Below are 23,409 nucleotides of genomic sequence, written 5' to 3' on the forward strand. Positions count from 1 at the left end.
CGTCCTGCTCTCACCCACCTCATGCCCAATCATTTTTACTTCTAAGAGATCTCTCTCCACCAGAACAGCCACAACCCAGGCCTCTCACCTGGACAGCCTCAATGACCAGTGGACCCTCCTCCAAATGTTTCACTGGCCACAAGTGACTTTCCTAAATTCTTTCCGTCACCTCCAATTCAATGACCTGTGACCTCAGGTGAGTTAAGTCCAGCACATCTTCCATCTCTTCCTGTGCATATGCTCTGAGGGAAGGCCACAAGGGGCCTAAAGGCCCCTCTCCACCAGCCCCCCCAAGAAGATGGCCTTCCTCTCCTCTCCCCTCTTGCTGCTGCCTATGGCCTCTAAAGGAAGGGAGGCTGGCAGAGTCACTGCCATCATACCAATACAACCTCCTGATGACCACACAATCTTTCAGTACATATTGGAACCAATGTCCCTCTACCATCCGGCTCCTGCTGCCCACTTCCTGCCACAGGAGGCAGAGGAGCAGGCAGAGGAATGCCCAACGGTCTCAGCTCTCCTCATATCCAACCCCAGGGGCATCACACCCAGAATCCCCTTCAGGTTGCATCCTAAGAAAACTGCCACCTGAAAGTCTGCCTTGTCCTGTACTTTACTAACTTGGAAATGTGTGGCTGATGCCCAAGCTGCCCTCCACACCAACAAGGCTCTGCTCCTCACCTCTCGGGAGAAGAATTCCCCGATACTCCTGTCTGTTCCTCTGAGCTCTGCCTGTTGGTATCAGCACCCAGGGGCCCACAGCAAACAGTCCACACTTATGGCCGGTCAGGACGCTGATGCTCCCAGTGCCCACAGTAGCACCCACGACTGCCATCCTTCAGCTATCCTCACCACACCAATAGAACACCATGTTATCAAAATGAGTGGAGCCGCCTGTGATCTATTCAGTTTCTAGAAACCAATCTGACCTGCCCTCTTCCATCTATTCCTTCCGATCAGGTCGGAGCCAGCCCCACTTCTAGGAACCTATGGGTCCACTTGGCAGTCTGTCTCTCCATTGTATCTCATAGGCCAAACAAGCCTTTTTCATCCACTTGTCTTTTCCTTATCAGGACGTAAGTCACCTTTAGGAGGCAAAGGCACAGCCCAAGTTCTGGACAAGGTCTAAGAGCATCTGAAGACTCTCCAGAGTCCTTCCTTCTCCACGACAAGGGCAAAGACCCAGTGGACTGACTGAACTGCCCCTTTAATGGGTGCCGACAGATGGGACAAATGAAAACACTAATTCTTGGGCGGCCACAGAATGGACTGTGGCCTCATAGAGAAGGGGCAACTGGCTCTGCTTGACCCAACAAAACAGAAAGAACCAGGGCAAAGCAACAGGTAGAAATCACCAAGAAACTCGTTTAGTCTAAACGCAACAGAAAAAACTTCCTAAAAACAAGGAGCCATGTAAAAAGAGAGAGCCTAATTTTAGGAGGTTCGTTCTCCCTCCTCATAGGTCTCCAAACAAAAGGTGAATAAGCCAGCACTTGTCTGGGATGTTGTAGGAAAGAGAGTGGGGAGGATAAACACAGAGGGGCAAGGGGGAGGGGGTTAAAGGGAGGAGTGCTAGACTTCGCGTCCTAATTATCTGTCTCCATGGGAAACATGAGGTGATCCAGACATTGAGCTCAGCTTTGACAAAGATGCCAACACGACCTAACCCAAGTCCTCTGGAGCCGAGTCAACATCCCCATTAGACGAGGCGACCAGCTGAGAGCACCCAACAAGGGCATGAGTGCTTCTCCAATTTATAAACTACAGCCTGTAATCCCAGCCTCTCTGGAGGCTCAACAGGGCCTATGGTAGTTATGACTAGATTCAGGGCCCAGAGGTCAGGGCCAATCTTGGGACACTTACTTGTCAGAGTGTGACCCTGAAACCCTTCACCCTCTGGGATCAATAAGAACCCCTCCTGTTTTCCAGGGGTTGTGAGGATCACCATGAGATACCAGATATAAAACCTTGGGCAAATCTTAATTAAAGGGTTTTAAAAAATGCAAATTAGAAATCTTCTCATTATTCCACTTTCCTGGGTTACCATGGCCCAACAACTTCTTCCCCCCTTCCCCACACACAGGGTCACCCAAGCAGGATTCAACAAGATATAGATACCTAAGCTATTCTGCCATTCTACCATCACTTCCTTGAGGGAAGAAACCAGTTTTATCATCTTTGCTCTTTCCAAATGACCTAAAGCAATGTTTTGTACAGCAGAGCATTTAGTAAATATTGAATATATGTGACGTATACAGTACCTTGTTTAAAATCCACTCTTCTCCTCAGGTAATCAAGGTATGCCTGCCAAATCTCCACATAATCTGTGGCCTGAATAAAGCCAGCATTCAATGCTTTCTCAAAGTTGTCTGTGATCAGAATAAAAAAAAGCAAGGTTAAGTTTCCACTTTGAAATCATTAATTTCTGCAATGTCTATAATCTACACTAGATATAAACTGCTTAGAAAACAAGAGTAGGTTCTGTGCTATTCAAAGAATAGCCCACCTGAAAAAAATAAACAGAAACATTGTCTGGAAGCCCAGCTGAGGAAGGGGCAAACTGACCTGTTTTGCTAAATCTCAGATAAGTAGGCCCATGCCCTAAGTCTCAGGGTCCTTGAAGAAACCAAAGGCAAAAGCAAAGCACCGCCACACACAGAAGGTGGTCCCACAGCAGCCCCTTCTGGGATAATAAAGGCCAGGAAATGAGGCAGAGACTCCCCCCTCTCCCCGCCCCCCCCAACAAGAAGGCAGTGCCAAAGAACTACCCCAAATCACAACTGAAAGCTGTGAACCAATAAGTAACCAAGCTTGGACCCGGAGCACAGCCCCCTTTCTCCCTTTTCTGCACTAGTTGGGGAATAGGAGTGCAAGCACCACCATGTCCACCTTGGATAACCTGCCTTCCCCTTTTTTTAAATTCTCAGTCAGTAGGACAGCTCGGTGAAAGAACTTCTTGGGAAATGAAGAAAGCCTGTCAATAAAAACAACCACTTCCTCACTCCCTGGAATGACCCTCTTGGATACTTCTGAGCTGCACATTCTTAAACCCTGAAATGCCCGCTGGAGAGAAGCCTCACAGAAGCATTAATTAGATGGCGTTCCCATGGAAACATCCTTACCAGAAACTATCTGATGATCAACTCCATGCCTTTCCATGGCCAAGAGGTACCGATTCCACAGTCCAACTGTCCAGGGGCAGTTTCTAACAGCACGATCATGTGCAGATAAGACCAGATCCTTCATTTTCAATTGCCGGTCCTAAAACAAATAATTTTATGGTGGAATGGAATAGTGTCCAATTTGGTCTTCTATATGCAATGTGAAGCAGTGCTTAATTAATATCAAATAATTTCTCGCAAGGATGGCCAATGATTTCATTGAGTTTCTTTATAAAGGTCTAGTAAGCATTTGGAAATCATTGCTTATATGATACATTTCAAGCAGGAGAACAGATGTTGTTCTTCCAAACTCAGTCTAAGGAAAAATTAATCAAGTTAACATTTTCAGAAACATTTTTAGAATTCTGAAATTGGGCCAGAAAAAAGGAGGAAAAAGAAAGGATAAGCAGAGGAAAAGAAGAACCTCAGTGGAAGAAAAAGAATGCCGCAATTTCTTACGTCTTCTCACAATTTTCTTTCAATAACCTTTTACAACTAAAAATGAGGAAGTGATGCCATAAGGGCTGCTCTTACCAGATACTGATTATAGCGGGCCCACAGATCTGGAACGAGACAGTTCTCAGCCAGCGCACGCTCAAAGACTAGTTGAATGCGAGCAGGGTCTCCAGCTTTCAATTCAAAATCAATGTATGCTTGATACTCGGCTAGCTTTGGTGTCTCTGCTACCAACTGACAGAGAAACATTCAGAACAAAAATTAAAACAGGTTCGTTGACAGGGTCGAGGAAAACGATTCTTCTTGACCTCAAACCGGAACCTTAACCCTGACAGTGACCTGGCAATCAGACCCACAGTGACATGTCTAGATCAAACTTGGCTGGTTGGGACTCACAAAGGGCCAGGCTTATGTCAAGTGTGCTGCAAATTTATTACAAAGTCTATTCACCTGGGAGTACAAATTAAACCAGCCGGGTGCTGGCCAGACAAAGAAATATTACATCTAACACGATCCAATCATGTGCCTTATTGTCAAAAATGATTAAGAACTGACTGGATTCTTGAATCCAAATAATTTCTCTTAGTAGTTAAACACAAGGACATTTAACTAAAATCTTAACAAGAGGAAGAAGTACAAAAGCCCACACAAGAAATCCACTGAAATGAAATATATGCCCAGTGGTTTATCAGCAGGTCCCTGCCCACTCTGGGCCATTTTTCTCTTCTACTGGGGTGGGGACAGAGATGGGAGGAGATAGGGGAGGTGAAGCTCAGCTCTCATCCTGGATCTCTCTTCTAGCTCAATCTTCTAGCTCAAAACTACTACAATTTTTTCCAATCAGGATTTTGTGACTCCAACAATATCAAAGCAAGAGACCAAAAGAGGACCTGCCAATCAACAGAAAACTTTTGTTTTAGTTTGTTAAAGCTAATATACACATTTAAAACTCCCTATAAAGTTCAAAATAGTAGGATCTTCATTTTATTCAGCATCATTTTTGGTCGTGTGAATTAGGATAAATTTTGTTAATGGTTATTAAGTTTAGAACAATTTTTCTCTTAAGTAGTATGTAGTAGGTATCACATACAAAACTGAGTGATCAGAATGTTTTGTTTAGCTTAACTTTCTGGTTAACTGAACCTTTCATATTTAATCTTCATTGAAAATCTGAAGCATGAGAGTCCCTTCTTCTATATTAGCAGGGTAGTAAAGCAAGGACAAATACATCTTTTTTTGATCATCCAGGATTTCAAAATGCTCCATTCTGCACCTGCCCTTCCTTCCCATTTTCCAACACTTCTCCTCCTCTGCCCAACCAGAGTCTGTGTTCCAAGACTGGTGTCCACAAATGGACACAAGCCGCTTGACCTCTGACCGTCAATCTCGTCCTCTCCTGCCCAAAGCTCCCTCTGGGGCACTCACCAGGGCCTCCTCGTAGGGTTTACACTTCTCCATCTGCTGTAACGCCTTCTTATAGCTCTGCGTGACGGCCTCAGGTACCGGGTCATCTGACCACTCCTCATACTCTGCATAAGTGGCTTCCATGTCTAGGAATGGATAAATTCAGTTCCATGACTCAGCTCCTAAGTTCCAATCAGCTTAAATCTCCAATTATACTCTTGAGCTTAACTGAAACCTGAATTCAGCACACTGAACTGTATATCCGAAATTGAAGAGTGGGTCACAAGGATCTCAGCATTAGAGCCCAATCAGACCAACAGACCAACTCTCATTGTATAGAGGAGGAAACTGAGGCACTAGAGAGTAAGGTGATTTAACTAAAGTAACACTGAGAAAAAGCAGTTAAGCCAGAGTTCACGGCTAGATCCCCATATCTCAAATCCTGCACTCCTTCCCTGACCTTCACTACCTCTAGACAGCATAAAACCAATTCAGAACAAAAAAACAAGCCAATCTTAAAGCTCAGGCAGGGTGCACTGATGGGAACTACCAGACTACTCGAGCTGGGCTTGGAGCCTCTCAATCCCAGTGTCTTGTGTTCTCTCTACCCCATGGCAGGGCCTCTCCCCAATGTTTTTCCTCAATATTGCTGTGCATGCTCCACCTCAAACTGTGGGCAGAACCCCTAGAAAAAAGTGCCCCCCAAAGGAATTCTATAAAGGTCAAACACAAGAACCAGACACAGAAAGGGAATAACATGACCCCAAGTCCAAAGAACAAAGCTCATCCCTCCAAGCCTCAGTTTCCCCATCTATAAAATGAAAGGTGATTAGATGATCTTCAGGATCTTTCTAGCTATAATCTCTAGTTTTATGGGGGAAAAAAAATCAGAAAGAAGAGCTTTCACCAAATATTACTGTTTTACATAATTTATATATTGCAGGATGCAATCTATCAGAAAGAAAAACCTTCCAAGTCCTCCATGAGCTCAAGCACATTAAAATATACTGTGTACATAATAATAACCAAGTTGTGGGCTGATCAGCTGTGAATGACTGCTATTCTCAGCAACAAAATGATCCAAGACTACTCTGAAGGACTTATGATGAAAATGGTATCCATACCCAGAAAAAGAACTGATTATGTCTGAAAGCAGACTGAAACATATTTTAAAACTTTTTTTCTGAAGGTTTTTAAAGGGGGAGGAGAGATCTGTTTTCTTTTCCAACACTGACTTTTATGGAAATGGAAATGTTTTATACAGCTTCACATGGGCCTTCTCAATGGAGGAGGAGATATAGGGAGGAAGGGAAAGAATCTGAAAGTCAAAAAAAATTTTTTTTACATGTAACTGGAGAAAATAAAAATATTTTAAAATTTAAAAAGAAAATTTCCTTCACCACTACTTCTCCATTAAAAAAATTGCCAGTCACAATATACTCTGCAAATTAAAAAGTTCCCGAAATCAAGAATATTAATACTTCCAAACAGAAATGCTTCAAATTAAAAATTGCTCAGTCTCTTTTTCTCCTCCCTTGCAAGCTCTCCCCCAGAAAGGACAAATAATCCTTTCTAGTTACGTGACATGAAAATGCCTTTCATTTCAACCCCCTTCAAGGAATCAGGCACTCAGAAATCCTAGGTAGCATTCTAGACTCAGTTCTGCCACATACTGGTCACATGACCTTGAGTGAGACAAGCTATTTCTTCTCTGAAAGGGGGATAAAAATGCCTTTTCTGCTAAGAACTCAGGACACAGAGGACCTTTTGACAGTTAATCCAAGAGACCTCACCTAGGAGTGGGATTCCCAACTGGCGGCGGAAGAGCGTGTGGATTCTCTCAAGCTGCATAGCCAGGGCCTGCTGCTGTTCAGGTGTCGGAACGCTGCCGGGAGCAGGCTGCAAGAGCAGAGCAAGACCAACACATTTTCCCATTATTTCCAGTAGAGATTCCTGTTTGTACCCGCACACACAGGGTCCATCCCAACCTAGTTCCACATAAATTATATCTCTCACCCATCTGCCTAAGAAAAGAAATGCTGACTAACAAGCTCCAACCCAACACCTTGTCAGAAGAGTGGAGATGGCACTGCCCTCAGAAACCCAGAACGGCTTTAGCTCCGCCCCTCACGAAAAGGCCCAAGGCAGCTCCCACCCCACAAGGCCTCAAATTTCTCAGTTGCAAAATATGGGAAGAGACTATTCAAAGGCTCAAACGAGATAATGGGTGTAAATGTTTTATAAATCTTAACTATATAAATATCAACCACTATTGCCAACTTTGAACTTAAATATATCTCCTTTCTTCTTAAAAGTTACAAGTCTTTAATGCATTCTTTAAAAGCAAGGAATCTATGGTATATAAGAAAAATATAATATGACATAACATAAAGAATATGTAAAAACCACGAGGAAATTGTGATGAACACATAATTTGAAAAGAAAACCTTACCAAGCTAGCATTTTTTTTTTTTTGAAGAAATTGGGATTAAGTAACTTGCCCAGAGTCACAACACTGGGAAGTGTTAAGTGTCTGAGACCAGATTTAAACTCAGGTCCTCCTGACTTCAGGGCTGTTGCTCTAACCACTGTGCCACCTAGCTGCCCCTCTAGCATTACTTTCAAGCTTCAGAAACTATATTAAAGGAACTTAAGAGAAGACAGTGCAGGAACCTAAAATCCAGCTCTTTTCTAGGCTGACAAGGATGCTGGATTACAGGTCACACGCTGAGAGCTGAAAGCAACCTTCAGGGTGACCCAGTTCAAACTATTCACCTAACACAAGAAAATGATGTGACTGTAGGGTCCACAGTCGCCCAACCATGGAAAAATAATCAAGAGACACTACAGTAAGCCCCTCCCCCCCAAGGCCTCCGCCCTGACTCCCCAATCCCCTTATGCCACGCACTAGCAAAGAGAACACCCTGACCTGTGGGATCAACAAAATCAAACTAATATCATTTGTCCTAAAGAAGTAGTGACAGAGCACCTGGGACAGAGAATGCCAAGTCAGGACTCACCTGGGCTGTTTTCAGAATTGCATTTTCAAATTCTCGATACGCCTCCCACATAGCTGCGCCTTTGGTCACATGTAAGCCCACAGCCGTAAGGGCTCTTTCAAATATGGAGCGAACCTTCTCGATACCACCTTCCTGACCAATCCCACCAATGGAATACTGAGCATACTCCAGCCAAATTTCAGGACCTAAAATTAGAAAAGTTTACTTAGTTCTGGACAGAAAGGACTCAAAGTGAATTAGTTAAAGATGATGCTAATTCCTAGTCAAAAAAAAAATTCAATTCTTCCTTTCCCCTATAATGTACCTAAATCACAAAATAGATAACAAACTTAGGCAACATCAGCAAACCTGGTTCTTGAGAAAAAGTTCAGAACATCAGAACATGGATATCCATCCATTCCTCACATTCAAATTCAATCATTTCCTAACAGCTCAATCTAAAAACTGTACATTTTAAAAGAAAATGAAAAAATTTCCATCAATTAATATTCTCAGGGCATAAGACATTATATTAGGACTACAGAACAAAAGATCACAGATTCATACTGTTTTAAAGGACTCTTCAGTTCAGCAAGTGACATGCACTCACAGATTTGTTCCAAGGATTAAGATGACACATTGGAAAAGTGTTTTCATACTATAAAGCATTATATAAAAAGAACTATTATGTACACTATTTCAAAGTCTGAACCTTTTTGTACAGCAAAATAACTGTGTGGACATGTATGTATACATATATTGTATGTATCTTATCCTTTTAACATATTTAACATGTATTGGTCAACCTGCCATCTGGGGGAAGGGGAGGGGGGAAGGAGGGGAAAAGTTGGAACAAAAGGATTTGCAACTGTCAATGCTGAAAAATTACCTATGCATATATCTTATAAATAAAAAGCTATAATAATTTAAAAAAAATAAAAAATAAAAAGAACTATTCTGATGATTGCCCTGATAGGAAAATTTCCAAGTAAAGCCACATAGATGCTCGTAATATCAGATATAACTGACACCTCATCCAAGTGCCATTAACATGTAAGACTAATTTCACTGTCCCAAATGCAACATTTATGGCTTTCAAAACATTTGCACATACATGATCTCATTTGAGACTAGTGGTCACTTGGGTCTGAAAAACTTCGACATCAAATACAATTCTCAAGTTCAACTTTAAAAAATTGTACTGTTGAATGAGAGAAGCCTGTATATTTTCATCCTATGAAAGTGCTTAATGATTTCAAGATTTCTACTGATCCTACATTTCAACATAAAAAAGAACAACAGAATCCAGTGAGGAATTGGGGGGATGGTGATGTCAATTCTTTTGATTGGTCATAAATAAGCTTTTGCAAGAGTTTCTACTTTAAGGACTTAGAGAAAGAGAGATGCTTGGTCTCATTATTATTACTTTACAATCATTTTAATCTTCAATGTTTCCATCTTATACTCACAACAAAAAAGTGAAATACAAAAGAAGCTGGTTAGTGAATATTACAGGACATCTTAATAAAGAACAGTTATTTTGAGGAATCAGATTCTCACAGTGAAAAGGTTTTGTTGACAATACTATATGATGACCAATTCTGATGGATCTGGCCATCCTCAGCAATGAGATGAACCAAATCAGTTCCAATGAAGCAATAATGAATTGAACCAGCTACACCCAGCGAAAGAACTCTGGGAGATGACTAAGAATCATTACATTGAATTTCTAATCTCTATACTTTTGCCCACCTGCATTTTTGATTTCCTTCACAGGCTAATTGTACAATATTTCAGAATTCAATTCTTTTTGTACAGCAAAATAATGGTTTGGTCATGTATACTTATTGTGTATCTAATTTATACTTTAATATATTTAACATCTACTGGTCATCCTGCCATCAGGGGGAGGGAGTAAGGAGAAGGAGGGGGAAAATTGGAACAAGAGGTTTGGCAATTATCAATGCTGTAAAGTTACCCATACATATAACCTATAAATAAAAGGCTATTAAAATAAAAAAAATAATAAAACTAAAAAAAGAAAAGGTTTCGTTGGCTAAGGTCGGGATAAGGACTGATGATATAAATGATATCCCACAAAAGTAAAAACAAATTTTTTTTGAAACTGTTAGAAATAGACACTTCAACACAAAACATTAGCATGTACAAATCACATGTTACATAATATATAGATTATCTACATACATAATCTATTTATCATATAAGAGGTTCCTCCCCAAAGACCAACTTGATGATATGCTTCATTTGAAATACCAAGAAAAGTTATTCTTATTCTCCACTATAATTTTCTACCTCAATTCTTAATTTCTCAAGTAAAGTAGCTGCTGTTTTCTTCTTTTTCCACATGGGGAGTGACTTTTTAGTCCAGATTTAATTACTATCATCAACATCAAGATATGCTCCTACATATTACTTAACAGGGTTAGGAAAATAGACTCCAGAAGCTACTGACAGTTGATTTTTTTGGTCTTTCTTACAAGATGCACTTCTATCACCTCTCCACAGAACTTGATTTAAATGATTTCAGGTACAAGATGTACAGGATTTCTAGAACTTAGATAAAAAGAGTTTTCTTTCCATACTTATTGCTCACTGTATTTAGCAGGGAATTGAAGATCTCCTATACTATTTGTTTCACAAGTTTAGTATCATCAGCACAGTGGAGAGTGAAGTTGACAATTCTGCCTACCAATTCACTGACAAGTCAAGACATCATCATCCCATGAAGTCATTGGTCCTCTTCAAAATGCAAGACAAACAACAATCATCAATACAAATCAAACACAACCATCAAAATTAAGTAGAATATTTGCCACTGGCTACTTTAAAGTTCAGAATTCACTGTTTTAATAATAATAGTTCTGTTCTTTAGGGTGTTATCACATGTCTTGCAAAGCATATTACAGCTTCTTTGATTACTTCAATCATTTCTGGTCTTAGTTTTTTTTTTGTTTTTTTTTGGGGGGGGTACTTAGATGAAAAAGTAAAAGTCTAAAAATATTCCACATACTAGTGAATGGTTCATTAGTTTCTTTTGAGCCACCAGTGTAAGAATTTGCTTCATTTCATCCATTACTGCCTTCCTTATGTGTATTAGTGTATGGCTAACATTTTTTCCAGATGTGGATGAATTACAAGATCATAAAGCAGAACGTATATTCCCATAAAGCTAAGTACATTCTGCTGGTCCAAAATCACTTTTATTGTTTATGAGCACATTTCCACATGATGCTACATCTTCCACATCTGGCATTTAAAACTTATTATTTCTGATGTACTGCTGTACAAGAGACATTTCTCAACAATATTACTAGAATATTTGACCTTTCTCAATTCATTATCCCATTTCTCTTTTAATTCTTCAAATCCTTTTCCTTTGTTCCTCATTACCATACCAAATGTAACACTGGGTAATATTGATTAAATCATGTCCAAATGCAATATGTTTACTCTTACTCTGAATCAACTTCTGTACTTCCCTCATCAACTTTGTAATTTATTTTGATCACAATTTTTTCTTCCTCAGTATTTCCTAAATATGTTTTTGCCTTGAGAACTCACTCATAGTTGCTTTTATCATTGAGTTGTCTACTCTATCTTAATTCTTTCTTTTTCAAGTCATCCAACTTGGGTTACTCATATGCTGTCTCTTCACTTTTGTACTCAGACTTCCTGGTACTGGATTTAGAGCCACTTCTCTCATCACCTTTACATGGGACTTTATTTGAAAATTTTTTTCTCCTTTAATTCTTTCTTCCTTTACTGATGCAGATTACGGCTGCTCTCTTAGCAATTCCTCAGTTGAAGTTTAAAAAAAAAAAGTCTCACCAACCAAACTTCTCCAAACCGAGCTCAGCTAGTCCTCTCCAAAGGGAAACAATCTGCTGTCTGGCCCATGCCAGAAGCCTACCCAGTTAAGCAAGCACAGGGCATTGTCAGGCCAATACAGGGCAGTTAAGAACATGAGGGGAAGCCTCATAACCCAAAATGATGAGACAATCATAAAAAAAAGTTACTGATCAATTCGGTACACAATTAAAAAAAAAAAAAGCACATTTGAGAAAGCCCTTCATTTAAAGCAATTTTTTCGAAAAGAACTAGCATTTAAACATTCTTTAATTACCTAGAAAAATTCACTCCTTGAAAAATGACACATATATCAATACACAAAATTTTAAATCACAGTATACACAAAAACTGCTTCTCTTTTTTTATTTTAAAATTCACTCTCTTATCAGGGCTACAACATCAATAGTATTTTAAATAAAGACTCTGAATTCAAGTCTAACATTATAAATTGCAGTAGTTGTTTCACAGGATTACTGCCCAAGAAAGGAGACAGAATGATCTGCTATACTGTATTACAAGGATTTCTAAATATATACAAAAAGGTTTAAACTTACAAATATAGTCTTTTACAGCTCGTTCAAAGAGTTCATATACTTTCTCCCGATCTGAGCCATCTGATGCAATCTTGATCTCATCCTTCAACCAATCCAGCCAAATTTCTGAAAGAAAAGTCCCTCTTTAGATTATCATCAATAAATAAACATTTATTTAAGTATCTACTATATGCTAGCCACTTTACTAAGCTCTAGAGATAAAAAAAGAGACAAATGACAATTCCTGCTCTTCAAGGAGTTCATAATCTAATGAGAAAGACAAGTAAATAAAAAAATGCAAACAAGCTACATACAGGAAGAAATTAAAAGAGGGAAGAAACTTAGAATGAAGGGCTGGGAGGCTTCATGGAGAACACAAGATTTTACAAAAATGAATGCTGAAAACTATCTTTACATATATTTGGAAGAATAAAGTATTTTTTAAAAAGATATTGAAGGGGTTTTGATGAAAACCTATGGCATATTATGTACAATGTACAAATTAATACCATTATTAATGGTTTAAAAAAAAAAAAAAAAAGATGGGATTTTAGTTAGGACTTAAAGGAAGCCAGGAAAGCCAGAAGAGGAACATGAGGAACATCATTCCAGGTGTGAAGGACAGCCAGAGAGAATGTACAGCAGGAAGAGATGGACTATCTTGTTCGTGGAACAGCCAGGAGACCAGTGTCACTGCAGGGAAGAGAAGGGTGCTAGGTTATGGAGAACTTTAAACACCAAGCAGACAATATTGTATTTGAGACAATATGGAGTGTACTGAGTAGGGGGATGACATGATTAATCCTGCACTTTTAAGAAATTCTTTTTGTGGCTGAATTGAAGATGGACTGGAGAAGGCAGAGAATCGCAGGAAGACCACCTGTAGCCATTGCAACAGTATAAGTATGAAGTGGTAAGTGCTGCATTAGAATGGGAGCAATGTCAGTAAAGAAGAGGGGGCATATCTGAGAGAGATGAGGTTGACAGGCTTTGGCAAAAGACCGAAATAGTGAAAGGTCCAGGATGACATCTAAGTTGTAAGTCTGAGAGACTGGAAAGATAGTGACGCCCTCAAAAGGAATAGGGAAATTTGGAAGGGGGAAGAAAAGAATGCGTTTCTTTTTTGGATATATTAAGTTTAATATGTCTATTACACATCAAATTCAGTATGTCTGAAAGGCAATTAAAGATGCAAGATTGTAAGTTGACAGAGAAGTCAAAGCAGGATAGGTGAATTTAAGAATTACCAACATAAATGGGAACTGATAAGATCATTGAGTGAAGGAATATAAAGAAGAGGGCCCAGGACAGAATTCTGAAGGACATTTATAGTTAGAGAACATGATCTGGACAAGGATCTAGTAAGGAGACATAAAGAAGGAATGGTCAGATAGGGAGGAGGAGACAAGAAAAAGAAAGGGGAAGGAAAGGAGGAGAGAGAGGAGAGTCTACCAAAGAGGAGAGAGGGATCAAATCAAATGTCAAAGGACAAAGATATGTCCAGGAGAATGAGGATTAAGAAAAGGCCTTGGAGGCTGATTTCAGAAAAGCCTGGAAAGATTTATATGAACCGATGCTAATAAGTAGAACCAAGAGAACATCATACACAGCAACAATAAGATTATTTCAAGGGTGAATGTTGAAAACTGTGTTTGCATGTATTCGGAAAAAGAAAAATCTATTATAAAAAAGAAAAAAAATCAGATTTGGCAACTATAATTAGTATATTAGTAACTCTAGAGAGAGCAGATTCAGTAAAATAAAGTCAGTAGTCAGATTGTAAGGGATTAAGAGAGTGAAAAAAAGTAGAGGTATCTACTATGGACAACCTTTTCAAAGAAATTAGTCATAAAGGGGAGAAGAGATATTTTGTTGAGTCAGCAACTGTGATGTTCAACAGTTCATGATTCTATTTGGGGTTTTCTATGGTTTGCCATTTCCTGTTCCAGCTCACTTTACAGATGAGGAAACTGAGACAAACAAGGCTAAGTGACGCCCAAGATCACACAACTACTAAGTATCTGAGGCTGGATTTGAATCCATGAAAATCAATCTTCATGATTCCAAGCCCCGCACACCATCTTTACTACCCAGAGAAGATACAGGATGACTCTTAGCTGGGATGAAAAGATCAAATGGGGATTTCTGCCATAATGGGAGAACCACTATCAAAGATGAAACGTAAAAATGCTGAACAAACACTATTAAAATTAAAATTATTTGTATATAGTAACAGCAAAATTATGTGATGATCAACTGTAATACTTGGTTCTTCTCAGCAATGCAGTGATTCAAGACAATTCCAAAGGACTTGGAATGAAAATACCATGTGCATCCACATGAGATGTGAGAGAACTATAAAGTCTGAATATGGATTGAAGCATAGTATTTTCACCTTCTTTTGTTTTTGTTTGTTTATTTTCTTGTGGTTTTTTCTCTCTTTTGGTCTGATTTTTCTTGTATAAATATGAAAATATGTTTAAAAGGATTATACGTGCTTAGCCTTTATCAAATTTCTTGCTGTTTTGATAAAGAGAAAAATTTGGAACATGAAATCTTACAAATATGCTGGAAACTAAAATAAATGAGTAAAATAAACCGGAGAGAAGACTAAAATTTTGCTACAGGATGTAAAATATCTCTGAACAAAAGGCCCAAGAGAGACTTACATAAATTAATGTTAAGTGAAGTACGCAGAACCAAAAGAACATCATATATAGCAACAAGATTATGTGATGATCAATTCTGATGGACGTGGCTCTTTTCAACAGTGAGATGATTCAGGCCAATTCCAATAAACTTATGATGGAGAAAGCCATCTGCACCCAGAGAGAGATCTGTGGGGACTGAGTGTGGATCACCCTTTGTGTGAGAAGATTGGTAAATGTGTTTCATCATAGGTTCCCTGAGACAGGGTTGGTCATTGCATTGCTCTAAACATTTGTTATTCATCACAAAAGAATGATGGACACAAGATGCAGAAAGATCCAATCATTTTGTGTAGACATGCTTTTTTTTTTCCTGTTTTAAATTGGGATTAGGGCTGTCTGCAAGTAGTGATGTCCAAAAAGAGAGGATCATTGTAGTGTTTTGTTTTGTTTTTTTAATGCACAGGAAAAATACATAAGGAAATTCAGAAGGAAGCACAAAGTAGACAGTTTTGAAACACATGGAATAATTTATACATGTACATTTTAAAGCAAACAAGAAATTTCATATATAATCCTCTTTTTTTGTTCCTGCTATCTGTAAAGAAATGTCTTTTTTTAGTGTTTAAGTTCAGAATTTCTGTGAAAAAAATATATTTTAAGAATAACAACTTGAGAAGTCTAGTTACTTGTCTCATACAGTTCAGGGACTAGAGTAGGGATGGGTGGGTCTAGTTCAGGTCTCCTTAACACAGTACTCCCTCTCAAAGTAGAAAGGATATTCAAAACTAATGATCAAAAACAGAACTTAATGTCATGTTAGTGAGCCCACAGTAACTCCAGCCAACCCTGTAATACTCAAAATTGCTCAAATAATATAATTCCTACTATTCAGAAACAGTTCATTAAAGTGATAAAGCAGCTTAAGAAGCAGCAAACACGCAGGGAATGGAAAGAATGGGGAGAAAGGGGGATTAGAGAATAAAACACAAATTAAAATGAAACACAAATTAAAATGATCATATCCAGGATGACCAAAATTTAAGTAGGAAAATTTAAGAGAAAGATGATTCATTACTTGGAGAGATTTATATAAATGTCAAAGAGTAAAAAAGAAAAGATGACAATCCAGAGGCATCTGCAATTGAGGGCATCCCGAATCTAGTCCCTGTAGCCTCCTAGAGATCACTGAAATCCATGGGGTAATCCCTAACACAGATGTGAAATTTAATTAAAGCCATTCCAGGGAATTATTTTTATTTTTACTGAATTCCACATTAGAGAATCAGCAGTTGGACTATTACACAGTTTTTGATGGCTGGCAAAAGTTTCAGTTTCCAGCAAGAAGGTAGGCTAACATTATTATATCTTTTGTATAGAACCAACAAACAATGCTAGTAATGTCACTGTGTGCAATGTGGAGACACATTGATTTTTTCCAGTGGCATTAGTTATTATCATCATTATCATTATCATTAATACTGTGACCAATACTACCAGTCAACTACCACTTATTGAGTGCCTACTATGTGCCAGGTACTGGAGATACACACAAAAAAGCAACAGACAGCCCTTGCTCTCAGGAAGCTCACAGTTTAATGAGGGACAACGAAGACGCAAACAGGAGATAATCAGCAGAGGGAAGGTCCCTCTACTAAGAGACTGTTTTCACAAGACAGCCGAAAAGTCAGAAAAATCTGACCATGACACTTTCACGCTAGCCAAATTCTTCCTAGAATAAAGCCCTTAACTGGCCATTCACAGCACAGGCTCCCTTTGAGCAAGAACTGAGAACATCCTAAGCTTGCTGGCTGATCCACCTGCAAATTAACAAGTACTCTGGATGTCTAAAACACATTCCCAGTTAAAATTCTGAGAGAAATAGGGGTTCAGCTGAAATAGTCCCAGTTTACCTTCAGTAAGAGGAAAAAGTTCACTCATTTTCTGTCGAGCTCGTCTCAGTTTGATAAGTTCCCCTTCTTGACGAAGCAACTTTATCAGGTCCACATGGCAATTGTAATCAAAGGCATTGATGGAAAGCTGTAACAAGAAGAAATTTTAAAAGTTAATTTAAAAGGAATCTGGGGGGGAAAAAAGTTAAAAAGCCAACTAAGCTCATCTTTATGTCATAAGTAAACTAATCAAATTTGCATAAACTGATAAAGAATTAGGAGAACAAAGTCTATAAGCACAATAACGCAAAGGAAAACACCCTTGAGGAGCCTTGATTCTCAGATCATCATGGTGACCCCTTTGACTTCTGAGGACTCACATCACCCACATAGCCAGGACACTGAGGCTTTACTGAACCACACTTAGTTGTTATAAAGGATCTTTCTACTGCACAAGGAGGTATGCTGGAAATAAGTGATGTTAAAAATAAAAAGCATCAATTGAATATTTTTAAAGGGAAAAAAATATTGAATAATAATCCAATGTGTTTCAACATTCTGGAAAAGGGAGAGAGCATGACATAAAGGAATCCAAGGGGATATCAAGTATTAAATAACTGTTCAAACCAACTTCCACTGTCCCTTACCTAAGACAATCAAATTACACAGGCATGTCAAGGAAAGACTTGTTAGTGAGGTGATTCAGGCCAGTTCGTCATGTGATGGAGACAGCCATCTGCACTCAGAGAAAGGATTGTGGGGACTGAGTGTGGATCACAATATAGTATTTGCATTTTTTGTTGCTGTTTGCTTGCGTTTTGTTTTCTTCCTCATTTTTTTCCTTTTTGATTTGATTTTTCTTGTGCAGCATGATGAATGTGGAATGTGGAAATATGTATCGAAGAACTGCACGTGTTTAGCATATATTGGATTATCTGCCATCTAGGGGAATGGATGGGGGGGGAAGGGAAGGAAAAAAATCTGGAACACAAAAGTTTTCCAAGGTGCTGAAAATTTATCTAGGTATGTTTTGAAAATAAAAAGCTTAAAAAAAAAAAAGGGAAGAGTTATCATCAAGCCAGGAGACATGTCTGTCTCACAAGGTTCACTAGCCCAAGCCCAAAGTGTTAAGGCTTCTTAACACTCACCGATCCACTTCAACAACCAATTTCCATCCATAAGTAACAGAACAAGTTCTACTGGCAAAATGTAAAAACAAAAAACCTTGAGTAAAAACTAATGGGCCTGGAACTAATCAGAGTTCCCTTACAAATGATAAAAGTAGAAGTTTTCAGAGTAATAAACATTAGGGACAACAGCTGGATAACTATTAATTTCAAGGTAAGAATCATTTTGTTATTAAAATGAAAAAGCATTTTGCAGCTAGGGAGGGAAATCAATATATCATTATGTTCATTATAACTGCCCACATGATAGTTATTAATTTAAAATGAGCCCTATCCAGACTGAGCTTCTTGCACCTACAGAAGTAGCCTGCTTGTCTGGGAGGCACAGCAGGATGGTTAGAAAAGCCCATCTTGACCTAACTTTGTGATCTTGATCAAGATTATGGAACCTCTGAAGGATAAAAATACTACAGGGTTTTCAAAAATACTATATAAAGTAAAGCTTCTCAATCTGAAAAATACAGCATCAAAGCCATGGTTCTTAAGGATAAGGCAACAATTTTTTTCTCACCTCTAATTAATTTTCTCTTGCTGTGGTACATAAAAACTTAGAACTATAAAACTAACACTTCACAGCTGGTCACAAAGTCCTCTGGAGGTCCTCCAGTGCAATTTTCCCATTTTGCAGAGAAAGCTGAGGCTCAGAGTGGTAAAGTGACTTGGCCACAGCTGCACAGATGCTAAGACCAGAGCTGAGATCTGAAACCAGATACTCAGGCTCAAAACTTCTGAGTTTCTGCAAAGTCCACTAGGCAACAAAGTAAGCTCTGGCAGTGAGCACTATGAATAAAATGTATTATTAATATCAGAGGCTCAACATTAACTGGCTTGCCAGCTGAGTCTTCTGGACCACACTTATTGTTGCTTCACTCTGTAAGGGGGTGAGGACCTAGGGCATAAGGGTGTGATCCTGTAGGACTGAGGAGGTCGCTGGATCTACTATCACCTTGCTATGTATATATGTATACAGATTCATACTTGTGGCCTTAGGAAAAATCACCAATCTGGACTTAGTATTTCTCATCCCTAAAATTACAAGTCTCTTTATGCTACAAGAGCTACTGTTATTTTAGAATCAGAAAGTTATGTACATATAGATGGACTTGACAAATAAGAATGCGACTTAATAGCATTAGCCATTTAGTTCACATCCTGCCTCTGCAACTTCCTCCCTGTGTGTCCTTGGGCCACCCAATGACCTCCTACCCCGGACCTGTTTCTTCATATGTAAAATAAGAGCATTTGGTTGGACCATATGCCCTTGGAGAGCCCTCCAATTCTGCATGTGGGATGCTATGAGACGTGTGCAGATAAGAATGCCCAGGTTGAGATTTATTTAAAATGAGACAGCTATTACCAGCATACCTGCATCAATATCTAACTTACCAGCATATGTATGCTCTCCTTGGACTTCCTTGTGCCATGTCAACAGTCAAAATGATGCTCCATAGGAAAGAATTAGCCACATGAGTTAAATTCATGTCCTGAGAGAATTCTGACCAACCTAGCTCCTGCTCAACCTGGAGACCACCACGTCAAGGCTAAGAGGAGAGGCACAGCACCCTGGAGCTCTAGGAACTAAACATTTCAGTGACCCAACCACCTCATCAAACAGGTGGGGTGACCCAAACAGCCAAAGGAAGTAAGGGTGCAAACTTATATTGGCTGGAAATCTCATCTCTGGAATTTTCAGGGATGCTATTTTAAGTGAAATCCACAAATACAAATGTGTCCAAATATTATGTCATCTTTTCTCCTCTAATACGTGACAAATGAGAACAAAAATGAATTATGAGGTCTCATCAAGTACGCTCTGCAGTGAGAATTGGAAACTGAAAATCCAGCTCCCTCAGTCTGTCAGAAAGCCTGTCTGAAAGGTCCCCATTATGGTCAGAGCATTACACATTCCCTTCAGCATCTTTAGGAGACTGGAAGAAGGGATATGTATAGTGTTGTCCTGAGGGAAAGCCCCATTCAAATTAAGAGAAATTAAGAGGTACCAGGCTACATCACACCTAGGGACCTCCAGAGTCGCCTCTGTGAGCAGATGGGTTCTGATCTGGAGTAGCTCCTGTGCAAATTACTGTGCAGGTACTGATCAACCTAATTCATTTCAACTCAAACCATCAATTTGTATTGTACATCTTCTGGTCCAAGACCAATGTCCACTGTCTATAATTATAATGACTAAGCTTGACCCTGAAAAAGAGCTGAGAAATCGCACTTCACCTCCCTTCATGAGGTGCAATGTGGCATTGTTGTCAAAAGATTGCTGTAAGACTGGTTTCACTCAACTGCTTTCTTCCCTCATTATTTTTCAGTCTGCATTATGAGACAGCTCACTGAGGAGAAGAAAGGGATATATTCAGAAACAAATGTGATACAAAAGACAAAAAAACAAAAACTCTTTAAAAGACCCAATGACAGATGCTTAAGGGGACATGCAGTCCAAGCCTTCCAGAGGCTGATGGCTTCATGGGGTGTGGGTGGCTACAAGTAACTTAAATTCACACTATATGCAGATCCCCCGTCACTCCCTCATTAGGAAAGCTTCCAAAATCACACTCGCTGCCCATGGTGGACCAAGGATGAACTCTCTGGCCACACATCTGCCTCCAGACTCTGTCTCCAACCTCAGCTCCTTTCCAGACCCATCTCATGTTTCTCACTTAGATCCCACTTCAGTACCTGTCCCAGACCGCCCTTCCCCAAGATCTGGCAGAGACACTCTCCAGCCCAGCTCTGATGATGGAACTCTGTCCCTTCCTCTGAGGTCCCACTGACATGCCAATTCTGCCAATGTCAGTTATTTCTCGCTTCTCCATTTTCCCCTACCACCTCGGTCCCAAATTCTCCTGGGTCCTGTATTTGGCATTTTCATACCTGCCAAGTCTTTTAAAAATTCTCTATACTCTAATTTGCAATTCCCAACAACGATTTTGACAAGTTAATTCGAGATGCATTCAGAGAATGCGGAGCCATTTGTCAGAGGAAGAAAAACCACTGTTTGGAGAAAAGGGGCCGGCCTGCGAGAGGAGATACCAGGTTCTGTGCTCATGGGAAGGCTTCAGCGGCCAGTGGGGCCAAAGGGCCAGGCCCTGACTGCCCCGCCTCGGGCCCCGGCCCCGCCAGACCACCTCCAAGTGCTGCTACTGCCCCCCTGCCTTATGGCCAGGATTATTGGAGGACTTCCGAGGAACCGCTTTTCTCTTTCCCGCCGGTCTGCCAATGGCAAGAGGAATATGAATTGGGCAGCAGGCAGAGAGATGTGCCTAAAGGGGCCACTGCGGGGGGAAAGGGCCCTAAAGAAACTTCCTTCCTCCCTTTCTAGCTTTCTTAACCCCATGCCCCTCCGACTTGAAGCCTTTTCTCCGACTGTTCCTGTTGCTTGGCCCACTCTTCCCCTCCTCCTCGAGACCCCCTCATGCCCGTGTCTTCCCTGCGGACTCATGGCCCGCTAGAGGGAGAGCCACCCAAGGACAGGGCCCTTACGCCAACCGGTCCCTTCCGCCTAGTCTTTGGCATAGCGGGCCCGGCTCGGCCGCACGTGGGGCTCACTGCGCGTGCGCGAAACTCCGGGGCAACAGTCCCAGCAACGGCCGCCGTGCTGCCCCTCCCCCTCGCGGCTGCCCCTCCCCCGCAGCGCACCTGCTCCTCCAGCCTCTGGATCTCCGCCTCGTTCTCCTTCTCCTCGTCGTCGTCGTCATCGTCCTCCTCGCCCGAGGAACAGCCCAAGTCTTCGTCCTCATCCTCGTCCTCGTCGCCGTCACCGTCGCCGCCGTCGCCGCCCCCGCCCGAGTCCTCCGACTGCGCTTCGAGCTCGGGGCGCCCGCGCGCCGCAGTCATAGCCAGGGCCGCCGCCGTTTCCTCGTCCTCCGTCTCCTCTACCGCCACAGCCCCCGCCCCCGCCGCCGGCGCCTTCGCCCGGGGCCCAGAAGCGGCCGCCGCTGCTGCTGCTGCCGCCATCTTGCGCCGCCCGCGTCTCTTCCCCGCGAGCTCGAGGCCGACGCCGCTGTGACGTCACTTTGACGCTGAGATTGACCGTGCCCACGCCAGATCACAATCCTACTAGCGGGGCGGTGACGCTGCCAGGGGCGCTCTGGCGGCACGATGGCTGCGGGGGCGCCGTACGGACTCAGGAGGGTCTTCTCTCAGCCGGACTCCTCCCGAGCGAGAAGGGACCCTGGCCTGCCGCGTCCGTCCAGGCGTGACAAAGGGCAGACTTCCGGGTTCATGGACAGGAAGTGGGGGCCATAGAGAAGGTCGAAACACCGCAGGGGGGCGGGCCGTACAGGATTAGGCGCCATTTTGGGAAGGACAAGGGAGCTTTACCTACTGGTCCTTACGTCTGCGCAGGGCGCGTGCTCCAGGCAGGTGCATCAAGGCACTTAAGCCTGCGGTGCTCCTCTGGCCGCGCGTGCGCGCCTTGGCTTAGCTTTGCCAGACGTAGTCAGCTGCGTAGGAATCTCTAGTGTTTTCCCGCTCCACTACACCGGGCTTCGATACGTCTGGAACTAAACTATCCTAGTCCAGTGGACTCCAGTTAGTTATGACTCACTCCCCCGCCCCGCAGCTAACACGGAGCTAGCCTGTGCTCTGCATCCCCGGGCAGGAAACTGCACGGGATTTGGGACCTGCCCGTACCTTGCTCAGTTACCTCGAATAAATCATTCCCCATGTCCTCAGTAAAAAGGACTTACTCATATCTTCTGGCCCCATTCAGAGAGACACATACAGTCTAACCTGACAATGAAGAAAAGGTCAGTCGAAAACAAAGGACCCTTTCTCTCTCTCTCTCTCTCTCTCTCTCTCTCTCTCTCTCTCTCTCTCTCTCTCTCTCTCTTTCTCTCTCTCTCTTTCTCTCTCTCTCTCTCTCTCTCTCTCTCTCTCTCTCTCTCTCTCTGTTTCTCTCTCTCTGTCTCTATCTGTCTGTCTGTCTGTCTGTCTCTCTCACACACACACACAAGTTCCCAAGGTCAAGGCCCTAAAGAAAACTGAATATACTTTACCAATTTATCAATTAAGCACATTAAATCCTGATGTACACGCATGAATATATATACAGAATGATAACGTTTTTCCCTTCCCTAGAGTCAGGTGATGTTTAATTCACAGAAAGTAAAAAGCAGATAACTGAGGTAATGAGATGTAATTTAAATGGAAAAAGTTACCCACTGCTCTGTTACCACTTTATGATCCTAGGAAGTTAAAAAGAATCCACTAGACCTGTATACCAATGCAAGAGGAACTATATGCAAA

At 41.2% G+C, this 23,409-nt stretch overlaps 1 protein-coding gene across 2 annotated transcripts in view; it reads right to left on the minus strand.

The window, feature by feature from the left end:
• SART3 (spliceosome associated factor 3, U4/U6 recycling protein) overlaps positions 1-22,136 on the minus strand; it is a 32,669-nt gene extending 10,533 nt beyond the window's left edge. The window contains exons 1-9 of one of the 2 annotated variants that reach the window (XM_051972968.1): positions 21,799-22,136; positions 16,985-17,111; positions 12,445-12,549; positions 8,042-8,226; positions 6,815-6,920; positions 5,043-5,167; positions 3,696-3,851; positions 3,123-3,261; positions 2,262-2,369 (exon numbers count right to left, since the gene is read on the minus strand). In XM_051972968.1, the coding sequence (XP_051828928.1) occupies positions 2,262-2,369; positions 3,123-3,261; positions 3,696-3,851; positions 5,043-5,167; positions 6,815-6,920; positions 8,042-8,226; positions 12,445-12,549; positions 16,985-17,111; positions 21,799-22,116 (1,369 nt within the window). In that variant the 5' untranslated portion in view covers positions 22,117-22,136. Of the gene's footprint in view, positions 1-2,261; positions 2,370-3,122; positions 3,262-3,695; positions 3,852-5,042; positions 5,168-6,814; positions 6,921-8,041; positions 8,227-12,444; positions 12,550-16,984; positions 17,112-19,536; positions 19,651-21,798 lie in introns of those variants that run through there. The other variant, XM_051972969.1, reaches the window with a different exon arrangement.
• Between the last annotated feature and the right edge of the window lie 1,273 nt (positions 22,137-23,409).

This window comes from Antechinus flavipes, chromosome 1, assembly GCF_016432865.1.
Source record: "Antechinus flavipes isolate AdamAnt ecotype Samford, QLD, Australia chromosome 1, AdamAnt_v2, whole genome shotgun sequence".
Classification (NCBI taxonomy): domain Eukaryota; kingdom Metazoa; phylum Chordata; class Mammalia; order Dasyuromorphia; family Dasyuridae; genus Antechinus; species Antechinus flavipes.